We start from the raw sequence: 12,185 nt of genomic DNA on the forward strand, positions 1-12,185 counted from the left end.
GTTAGTGTCCTTGATGGGTTTGTGGGACTGTCATAGTAGCCCAAAACTCTATACATCTGTATTTACTTACAGAAGAGAATGAACGCCTGTTTGTTCAAACCACTCTGATTTTTAATTTTCTATTTTTTCTATTACTCATCAGTGAAGAGATAAGGATAATTTTTCTTCTGTAGAGAGTGAGAGCACTCTTCTTTCCCCAAAATAAGGGTAAGGGAAATCTAATATTTACAGGCCATTTCTCAGCACTATTAAAGATACCAAAAAATAAGCTGACACGAGAGGATGACTGAATCATTCTTCCTAGAACCTAGAAGAACGGTTTTATACCATTGTTCTGAGAAATCATCCTTCAACACAACCATAAAACAATGCATATCAAAGAGTTTTAGCATCAATCATATCAGAAATAACTGTTATTTTTTCTCCAGAACTCTTTAATTTTATGACACTACCTTCAGAATCTTTGTCAAGTTTCAACCAAGTTCTGGCCAAAAAATGTTACCTCTAGGATGACCTAAATTCAATCAATTTTACTTTCATTCAATAGATTTCTAACAAAAAATCAAGTCGTTAACCACAGTGAGAATCCACTTTACAGTTATGAGGGTGACTATAATTTAAAAAAAAAAAAAAACAGGAAAATAAAAACAGGTGAAACTGTAGAGAAATTAGAATCCTCATACATTGCTGGTGGGAATGTTAAATGATGCAATTGCCATGGAAAAGTTCAGTGGGTGGGTCCTCAGAAAGCTAAACATAGGATTACCATGTGACCCAGCAATTCAGCTCCCAGATATATACCCACAAGAATTCAAAGCAGAGACTCAAACAGATACTTATGCGTCAATATTCACAGCAGCATTATTCATAATAGCCAAGAGGAAGAAACAACCCAATTATCCATCATGGGTCCACCAACAGATGAATGGAAAAGCAAAATGTAGCATATGAATACAATGGAATATCATTCAGCCGTAAAAAAGGAAGGAAATTCTTACACGTTACAACATGGATGAATCTTGAAAGCATTATGCTAAGTGAAATAAGCCAGACATATAAGATCCTACTTATATAAGGTATCTAGAATGGGCAAATTCATAGAGACGGAAAGTAGATTAGAGGTTAATGGGGCAGGGGAAGGCAGGAACAGGGAGTTGTTACTTAATGGTTACAGAGTTTGTGTTTGGGGTAACAAGTTTTGGAAATAGGTAGTGGTAATAGCTGTTCAACACCATGAATGTAATTGATGCCACTGAATTGGACACTTAAAATGGTAAATTTTATGCTATAGATATTTTACTAAAATTCATAAAAATGTAATCTATCAAAAGCACTGAACTATACTTTAAATGAGTGACTTGTATAGTATGTGAATTCTCTCTCAATAAAGCTTTTTTTTTTTTTTTTTAAATCAAGTCTTATCTTAGATATGCAACTGAGTGAGGTAATCAGGACGTCAAGTACTAAGGAAGGGATGTGGACTGCAGGCAGGCCACCAGAGGCAGATATTATCGTGGAAGTCTACCCCTTCTTCCTCCCGTGCTGCTGCCTCAGCCCTTAGGGAGGATGAGCCTGCTCCCTGCCCGCTCTCTCCACTAAGAGTAGCACCAGAGGAAGCGCAGCTGACTTTGCACCCCATCCCCTGACTTAATTTTCTCCAAGGGGGTAAGGGAAATCCTTCTGATTGTTGTGACACTGGAATATATTAAGCCATGTTTGAAGGGGTCACTGTGTTAAAGATAAGGTACTAAGTCATTCCTAGAATAACATCGAGCCCACGCCTTCACTCTCCATGCCCAGGTGCAACCAGTGTGCCCTGGCTTTAGGTAAGCACACCTCAGCAGGATCTGCATTCATGTTGCTGACTCAGTTACTTGACTTGATGACATCTGGTTGGCATATCGGGCCTGCCTTCCTCCATATAAGAACGCATACACCTGAACATGTAAGTGCTGGTTTAGCCTCACTTCTGAGCTGCATTATCCACCCAGTATACCAGAAGCTCTATACATTAAAGGTTAACAAGTATTTTCTAAGATAATGAGGTAGGTTTTCATTCTTCATCTAGCTAATATGCTCTGTATGTAGTCTCTATCAGTCAGAACTCCAATGGCAAGGAAAAGTGAGTGGCACTTTGAACAGTTAACAATAGGGTACCTGTTAGGAATTTAAATAATGAGGATTAATGTTAATGGTCCTAAGTGTGATAACAGCACTGTGGTTACACAGGAGAAGGACAGTACTCTTGGGGATCACATTGCAGAATTTATGAGGAAAGAAGGTGGTATCTGCAATTCATTTATAAATGGTTCAGCAAAATAAACACATATATGCATGTCAGAGATAGAACACTTTTGAGCACAATGTAACAAAAACGTTAATTGATGAATTATAGGTCTGGGGTCCCCAACGCCCCCGGGCCACGGACCGCTACTGAGCTCCGCCTCCTGTCAGATCAGCGGCGGCATTAGATTCTCGTAGGAGCGAGAACCCTACTGTGAATTGCGCACGCGAGGGATCTAGGTTGCCCGCTCCTTATGAGAATCTAATGCCTGATGATCTGAGGTGGACCTGAGGCGGTGATGCCAGCGCTGGGGAGCAGCTGCAAATACAGATTATCATCAGCAGAGAGGTTTGACTGCACAGAGACCATAATAAATCAACTGCTTGCAGACTCATATCAAAACCCTATCAGTGAGTGGCAAGTGAAAACAAGCTCAGGGCTCCCACTGATTCTGCATTATGGTGAGCTGTATAATTATTTCATTATATATTACAGTGTAATAATAATAGAAATAAAGTGCACAATAAACGTAATGCACTTGAATCATCCCCAAACCACCCCCCGCCAACCCCAGCCCATGGAAAAATTGTCTTCCACGAAACAGGTCCCTGATGCCAAAAAGGCTGGAGACCGCTGATGTAGGTAAAGATATGGTGTTCCATATACCATTCTCTCAACTTTTCTGTAGCTTTAAAATTTTTTCAAAAATAACACCTTGGGGAAAATAGTAAAATGAACAAACAAAAACATGAATTCTCACCAATATTTAAGAAAACACTGAAATCCAATATAAATATTAGTAGTTGACATAAATAGGCAATCAATACATATAATACTAATAGATACAATTATTGACATTAATTGACATAAATTAATAAAACAAGTGGTTGATAAATATAAGAAAAGGTAACTGCATTTAATAATAAAAATGCACATTAAAATAAGAGATCATTTTAAGCCTAAAAACTTGGCAAAACTAACACAGACATTACACAGACATAAGATAGAATATTATACGGGTATCAAAAATATGTTTTCAGATAATATTTGATAGGGAAAATACAATAATACATAGAGTAAAAAAATAAATTGTATAAAGTAGATTTATAATTTAAAAAATGAAATACAGTAATAAGAGTCATTAAATAATGATACTATTTTTGAGATCCTGGAGATTATATTTGGAAAGTGACTATAGATCTGGATCAATAACCTGCCATAATCTTCTCCTGACAGATTAGCAAATAACCATAAGAAAAATAACAGAATAATAACATCCCTTATAAACCCCACACATAGAGAACCATGCAAATCAGGAAAATAATTGCTATTTTAAAAGGATTACAATTCTAAAGAACATAAATTCATCTCAAAGTAGAAAACAGAGTATTTACTGACAACTTTCACAGAATTGTACATTGTAGTGGGGGGGAGTAATATATCATATACAAAATGTAAGGAAAAATAAACCTGAGATTCTAGAAACTCAGCCCTGTTTCCCCATATGCCATAGAAAACTCAGAAATTCTAACATATAACTTCTAAAGCAAACTAACCAAACTGTCTCTTGTGCATAAGGAACTCAGTAATCAATTTCTTTTTGTCCAAAGAAATAAAAATAAATGAATTGAGAATAGACAAATCTTCTATAAAAATAATTCAAAATAACGTATGTAGATAACTCCATCTTTAAGGAATTGAAGCATAACTCCCTACTCCTAGTGTTGGCTGTGCATGGTGATTTCCTTCCAATAATACAAGACAGAAAGTGGAAAGGAACCTGACAAACAATACCTCAGCCAGATAATTAAGATCAACATCAACAGTGATGACATGCTGCTAGTATGTACCCTTGATATGATATGACATGATGAGAATGGTACTCAATAGAAATAGGCAGTGTAGTCTTCCTCCCCAGAACATACTTCCCATGTCTCATCATGAGAAAAACGTCAGACAAATTCCATTAGAGGGACATGCTATAATATATATGACCAAGCTTCAAAACGGTCAAGGTCATCAGAAACAAAGTTGAGAAACTGTCACAGCCAAGAAGAGACTAAGGAGATATGACTAATTGTATATGGTATCCTGGATAGGATCTTGGCCATTAGGTAAAAACTAAAGAAATATGATTAAGTATGGAATTTAGCTAATAATAATATATCAACATCGGTTCATCAACTGTTGACAAATGTATCACACAAACATAAGATGTTAATAATAGGGAAAACTAGGTGTCAAGTAAATGGGAACTCTCGTACTACCTTCACAACTTTTCTGTAAATCTAAAACTAGGTTTAAAATAAAGTCTATTTGAAGCTATAACTGAATTTCAAAGGACATACTTTTAGATAATTTACAGAATATTGCCAACCCTTGATAATCTAGGAGAAATTGCTCTCAGACCACAATGTTAGAGGGAGTTCTTCTCCTGAACAGCAGTTGGGTTCTTATGTGTTCACTCAGTTAATCCTGATTATGTTCTCACCTTTTCTTTGGCCACTAGGAAGCTTGGAAACAAATCAATTAGTAATTATGATGAACCATATAGTTTCTATGAAGCTCTTGGCTTTATCTTATTCTATTAATATTTCACTCCATTGTGACTTTTTAATATTTTTATCACTGCTTCTATCTTCTATTATCAGTCACCTGATAATAGTCACCTGGTTGGGAGGACTAATGGGGTTCACATTTGTTAAAAAGTTAGCACAGATATAGAGAATGCAGTCAATAAATGATGACTATGATGATTATATAAATTATTACTTTAAAAAATAGCAATAATTATTTTCATCAATATAATGAAAAGAATGGAGCTGAATTACAAATTAATCATAGGCCAAAGTGGTGATTTTCTCAGTGACCCAGAAAAACAAGAGTAGCTGCCATATTTTAGAAGATAAGAACAATAAATAAAGCGAGGGGGGAGGGGAAAGCAGGAGAAGAGAGAAAAACAGATAAGAGGAGGAGGAAGACTTCTTACACACCGTCACTGCCAAAAACAAGTCTGAAGGCTTAAGACAAGGTGAAATCTGATCACTTTTTCAGCCATGACTCCACTAGAATAATAAAGAGAAAAAAAGAAAGGGAAAAAAAACACCCTCTAGCCTTTTTGGCACCCATTTCCCCAAAGCCTCCCAAAACAATCACAATAAGAGCCAGATAAACACCAAATCTGAACCTCTCCTTGGCCCAGAGGATGCCAAGTTCATGTTCCACTGTCCAGAGTGTTTTTTGGCATTCGTACATTCAAACTCAGACCCTCATCTTCCTTATTCTAGAAGATGGAAAGACAATGGGGATTTTTCATTAAAAGAACTGTGAATTGTTTAAATACTATGTGCTACACATTTTATCCACAGTACCTCTAACCCTGACAGGGCTGCCAGATGAGGACCTGAATTTGGGCAGGGGGTGGGGGAGGGGGAGGGTGGTAATTTACTCCAGCTTCTCACAGACAGTACATAGCAGAGACGTTGAACCCAGGTCAGTCTGACTACAAGGATTTCCCTCTTTCCGCTAGGCCAGAAGCTTAATGCAAAGACTCCCTGCCAAAATCGATACAGTAAGGAAACTAAATAAAATAGCTAGGGCTTCCCTGGTGGTGCAGTGGTTAAGAATCCACCTGCTGATGCAGGGGACACAGGTTCAAGCCCTGGTCCGGAAAGATCCCACATGCTGCGGAGCAACTAAGCCCGTGTGCCACAACTACTGAGCCTGCACTCTAGAGCCCGCGAGCCACAACTACTGAGCCTGAGTGCCACAACTACTGAAGCCTGCATGCCTAGAGCCCGTGCTCTGCAACGAGAGAAGCCACCCAATGAGAAGCCCAAGTACCGCAACGAAGAGTAGCCCCCTCTCGCCACAACAAGAGAAAAGCCCGCGTGCAGCAACAAAGACCCAACACAGCCAAAAATAAATAAATAAATTTATAGAAAAATAAAATAGCTAATTCCTTCAAAAACTTTCTCAGCGCTGTGTTGGAAGTTCTTCTGTCACCTTACTCAGTCAGTCCATACAATAACCCCATGGAGTAAGTATTGTCATTACCCCAATTATATTTATAATTGAGAAAGCTCTGAGATTACTTGTTTCGCCTGATCATGCAAGTTGAAATAGAGAAGAAAGAATGAAGAGATTGAGGAAACAACAAAAAAGAAAGACAGATGTAAGAGAGAAGTGTGCCTGGGAGAGGGCAACAACCTTTACAAGAGGAACTTGGTGCCTGGTGCCCAAGGTCCACAGGCTCAGCTCTCCAGGAGAGCAAAGCTGGAAGGGAGGCCTCTGAAGGTGCTGGCGAGTATGGACAAGGGGCGGGGAGGGGACTGCAAATACACGCTAAGGAAAGTAGAATGAGTCATGAGTGTCTCAGCCAATAAAAAATGGCAGGGATGACTGGACAGTCAATAAATCATTTCTAAGCACTAAACTTTCTGCTTCCTCAGGATTTCAGATTGTCACAGGTGGGCAATGGAAGCCCCCAAGCATGTTCTGATAGGCCAACGAGAAGCTGTCCATCTTTAAATTTACCAAATCCATCCGACCTTTCAAAATACGTCCAATCCTTCACAGGTATGGACCACCTTACATATCACTTTCATGTATACTCTGTTAGGCAATGTTGTCCCAACTTACCGGACCATATAACCACCTGGGGCACTTGTCAATCACACAAATTCCCAGGTATCCCATAGGGATTCTGATTCGGAAGGCTTGAAACTGGAAGCCCTGAGGATCTGGGCTTTGAATAAATGATTCGGCTGATTCCTATAATCAGGCTAGTTTGGTATCACGATCCCCATTTTATAGATAAGGAAAGTGAGATTCAAAGAAGGTAAGGCCACTCCCAAGGTCACCAAACTCTTGCATGGCAGAACTGAGGATAAGTCATGTTGTAACTCCACAGTGGATAAGCAAAGCAATGCATTTAAATCTATCTGAGCCAGAGCTAGCTTCAAAACCCTGGCTTCTTGGTGTCTTAATATGGCATTAGACACTTGGAAATGGGGGTGTGGACTATCTAGCACTATCAGAAAAACAGGGAGGACATCAGTGAATTGGATTGATTAACATCCAAGGAAAAAGAGAAGGAAAATCAAGGTCCTCCTCCATCTGTAGTTCTGCTTTTGAGTTCTCAAGGCTTGTGGGGGCCAATGGATTGTTACCGATACCCACACTATTAGCACTGTTTTGACTCCTAGGTCCATTTGGCTGAAATAATCAAAACATTTCCTTCACTACTGCATAAAGATAGGGAAAAAAACTAGAGAAAGGTCCTGCCAGAAATAACTCTGGACAACTAATATCACACCAAAAGAGGAATGTCCAGATGAGATCTTCACCCAAACAACCCCCTCCCCCTTGATGATAACAATATAATGGTGACTAATTACACCTTCTGGGTTAAAGTTCAGACCACTCCTCCAGAGCCCTCTCCCCAGAGAGGGATGAGTACCTGAGGTTTACTGAGGCCATTTTAATATGCACATGAATCCCCTCCACCCTAGCATTTCATTAGTGGGAGGGGAGAATAATCAACAAGATGAATGATGTGCTTGTGAAATACATCTTCTACTATCTCCTTTCTGGAAGCCCCTGCTGCCAAATGAACTATCACATTCTCATCAACTCTCTACAAGGAAAATCCAAATCATACAAAACAAGATAGACAGAAAGAGCACAGGGAAAATGGTACTCCCATTCCCAGCTTCTCATGAGTTTAAATAAAAGGGAAAATAGGGAGGATTTAGCGCTCTCTAAAAGAGATGACTTTAAGATATACCTAAATATACACATACTCATGCAGGTTTTTCGGTCCTCTGGGAAATGATCCCCTTTCTCATATGCAATTCTAAATCATTTCCATGATAAGAAGACCCCTCCCTGCCCTACTGCCCCCTCCCCTCGTGCATCCCCTGAAATCTGAGGTCAAGATGACAACAGGTTTGCATGCTTTGAGAGTACATGTCCAATCTGTCCATATATATGCACATCTGTGCACACATCCATTGTAGCAGCCACAGTCACACTCCATGAGTATTTTTAAAATTGTCTCTGATGTGTAGCACATAACTTATTTATAATATTTGTAATTTCTTGAGAAATACTGTTGACTTCAACATACATACTTCTACACTCTGGGATGATTCAGGTACGTTGATATAAAAAGCAAAATAGCTTCATTAACACACCCATCTAGTTAAAGTTAAAATCACCTTCCTTGAAAAACATAACTCTTGCCTTAATTTTAGGGGCCAAAAAATGTTTCTTTTATTCATCACGTAAAAAGCGCCTTTGGAAAAATGGTCACATTTCACAATGGACTATTCACGTCTCCTTTAAATGTGTCCAATTTTAATGAATGGTCTTCACCTTGGATACCCACATTCCAGGCCTCATAGGAACAATGGTGTTTGGGCATGTGCAGTGGAAGTGGAAGATGGATTCAAGATGTTTCAAGTACGCAAAATCGCATGCAGATGTACAAACAGTACATCCAGTCAAAGCGAGTTAAGAAAGCTATATATATATATATATATATATATATATATATATATATATATATATATACACACACACGCACACCCGAGAATGGATGAACACAAATAAAATCCAACTCATAATTAACATACCGTGCTGTGACACCTGTTGCCTTCCACGATAAGAAGTCTGGGAGATCAAAGAAATGTCCCGCTTTATCCCAGCAAGTCTCTCTCAAGTTCTGCCAAATTAAATACATATTAGAATCAATTATGGGCTATATTTTCTCCCCCTCTCCTCTTTCAATAATGTTTCAAAATTTTCAAAACAAAAGCATAGCCAACAATGCCCAATAAAACATCTGTTCAGGGGCTGGGAATGGTGAGTGATATAAAAGCAGTACTATACAGGAAAGAAAAATTGGCAATTATTGATCCTTCCAAAAATGACTATAATTTCCCTTTTATTCCTCTTTGCCAACCTGGAGCAGGAGGAAGTACATTCTGCAAGGGTACGCAATCCATCTTCCCAGTGAAGGGCAAGAGGATACTCTTCAAGACACATAAAAAGATTTCAAAGCTGAACAGCTGTGAACTGGGGAGAAAAACCACACTAAGAAATTACCCGATGAAATGCAATGTGTCCTGCCATGAAAAAGTCTCCCCAGGCTGACTGGTTCCAAAGGCAACAGGAATGATAGTCCCTGTCCACAAAGAACTTCCAATCTAAGCCAGAGAGAATGGTACGGAATCAAGCTATTCTTATAACTTTTTTAAACATTTGTTCCTTCCAATTTCTTCCACACTGCCAATGTGGTCAGATTTTTTTTTCCTGCCACTGGGCTTTTTCCTTCCTCTGCCACCTCTGTCCAGAACACTCCTTCCTCACCCACCACCCTGCTGCTCTGCCCACTTTGGTTAACCCAATCCATCCTTCCCTGGGGAGGTCTTTCAGGATCTCCTCCTCAGGTGAGGTCTGGCTGTCATATAACCCATATCACCCTGCAAGTAGTTGTATAATGTCCTTCTCTTCTGCTAGACTGTAAGCTCAATGAGGTCAAGGACCTTGTCAGTTTTATGCACCATAATATCCCACAACTGTCTTTTCTCCTCCCCGGCACAGGACTGGACCCTTAGCTGTGAGGTAGAAATCACATGACTCCAGTCCCCCTGACACACTTAACTGGACTAGGGGTGGACATGTGACCTAACTGGGCCAATCAGATTCCTTCTCCCAGGAATTTAGAATCAGGATCCAAATGGAGTCATTTAACTTCTGCCTTTGAATGGAACTGGAGGTGAGATAAACTTGGAAACTGTGAAGTGGCCATTTTTTTGCCAAGGACCTGGAGAAGTAGGACTTCAAAAAGAGAAGAGCAATACAGACAGAAGCAGCAGCAAGAAAGGTTTCCTACCACCTAGGCAACTCTCCATGTCTTGGTTTCAATTATTCCCTCCCCAAGAGGCTACAACAAAAAGGAATGTATCCTAAGTACATGGGTATCTTTGGGAACCTAAAGGTAACAAGACAGAAGATCCAAAAGAGACATATTCTAGTATCTGCTAGCAGGTGACACATAGCAGACGTTTGATAAATATGCATTGAACAACCAGACAAACTGCTCAGTTTCACCTTCCAATCTCTCTCAGGTGAGAGGCGCTTCGGAGTTTACAAAGGGTTTCCACATGTGTTACCTCCTTAGAACAACACAAAAGTCCTGAGTGCTGTTCTATCTATTTTATAGACATACAACTATTCTTTATCTATATTTGGCCTCAAATTCTATGAGTTCTTCCTATTTTCTCTTCCCCTATCACCACTCTCTGAACACAGACATCCACGCACAGCAGAGAAACTGAGTATTAACCCAGGAACAGGGTCCCATTAAAACAATAATAACATCAAAAGGGCTCAGATGTAAAAGGCAGTGTTAAGCCCATTTTCTGTTGTTGGTGGTGGTTGTTTATTTTAAATTCCTAAGCATTTGGGTGAGCGCTTACATCTAGAAAGGGCTAAACTTTCCTTTGAACACCGATGCGTCTTAATGTTAAACAAAGCAACACTTAAAGTTGACTAAATATGCCAAACGTAGCTCTGAACTAGCAGTATCTTTATATGCTAATAGATCAGTCAGAACATGGTAGCCTTTGAAACTATGAGTCAAGCTACTAGTATGTCTTCTGGGTAGTCTCCCAAATCTCTTTCCATGTGCTCTGCGGTTTCGGTGATCAGTTCTCAGGGAGAAAAGGCATCCTCCTTCTAAAGACTTCAGAAATCCAAGGCCAATCAGAAATAAACCACGAAACCACTGCAGCAACGATCAGTACTACCAGCCAAAGCCAAGCAGTCTTCCTCAACTCAGAAAATAACTGCTTCTGTTAGATCTTGTATACAGTCATTACAGACCTTGCAAAATGAGAGCTTTCAGCCTGTAGCCACGCAGACAGCCTCTGTGGACAACGGAACCCAGGCAGAATGTCTCAGAGACAGCATCAGGCCTCTGGCCAGAAAGAGACACATTGGGGGCAGGAGGGACAAAGCAGCCTGGCGGCGCCATATTTTCTTGAGACAACGCCGGCTTCACTGAGCAAAGCCAGAGACCCTGGCTCAAACTCTCCATAGAAGGAGTGACCAGAAATGGCATCATATAAGGAGTGCGAGGCACCCTTAAAAACGCACATGATCCTGGGGGAGAAGACAGCAGTAGTATTCCCTGCCTTCTCCACAAAAGTAAAGTCTGCAGCTTAGCCAGCAAAGGAGAGGGGGAAAGCGTTTGCCTGGATGAGAGGGATGTCTTCAGAAGCCTGACCCCTTACTTGGAGATGCTGACACTACCTATGAGGTTCCCATGGTGTTCTTAGGTTGGGCTACATGATTCACAAATGCTTAGTCATCAAATGCCAGATTGGCCCGCCCCCGGGGATGGATTCTTAATCCAGTTCTATGAGAAAATCTCTCCATCCCTGCCTCTCCCCAACCAGCGGAGTCCCAGCCAAGGGCCTCAATCTTACTGAATTAATTCTATCCTTGGAACCACTGGGCCTGCATCAGGCACAGCGACTGTCCTCTTAGATTCTTCCACAGCTTACAACAGTGCCCCCACGTTCCTCATCTCATTGGATTCTCAGGATGGTTCAGAGGTTGTAGGTGATACACAACAGTCTGCACGTGAAGGATGCAGAAACTGAGGTTCAGATGACAAGGCCTTAACCCAAAGCCACATGGGGCTTCCCACTCTAAAGTGAGCGTTCCTTCCTTCCCAGGCCACAGTCACCACCCTGAGGCTCCCAGATCTAGCAGAGCTGTGGGTTTTGGCCTTTTGGAAGCATCATGATGGAAGCTATTACCATTCTTTACAGAAGAAAAGCCCTCCAAAACACATTTTTTCTCATGTTTTTTGTTTGTTTGTTTGTTT

General features: G+C 40.3%; 1 protein-coding gene across 8 annotated transcripts in view; it reads right to left on the reverse strand.

Annotated features, from left to right (window-relative positions):
* The window catches only part of FGGY (FGGY carbohydrate kinase domain containing), a 432,084-nt gene that overhangs the window by 356,714 nt on the left and 63,185 nt on the right, over positions 1-12,185 (reverse strand). For all 8 annotated transcript variants that reach the window (XM_029226879.1, XM_029226872.1, XM_029226868.1 and 5 more), the window contains one exon: positions 8,923-9,011. In XM_029226879.1, coding sequence (XP_029082712.1) covers positions 8,923-9,011 — 89 coding nt within the window. The remainder of the gene's footprint in view (positions 1-8,922; positions 9,012-12,185) is intronic.

The sequence above is a fragment of the Monodon monoceros genome, unplaced genomic scaffold (genome assembly GCF_005190385.1).
Source record: "Monodon monoceros isolate NGI ecotype Baffin Bay Population unplaced genomic scaffold, NGI_Narwhal_1 Super_Scaffold_18, whole genome shotgun sequence".
In the NCBI taxonomy this organism is placed as follows: domain Eukaryota; kingdom Metazoa; phylum Chordata; class Mammalia; order Artiodactyla; family Monodontidae; genus Monodon; species Monodon monoceros.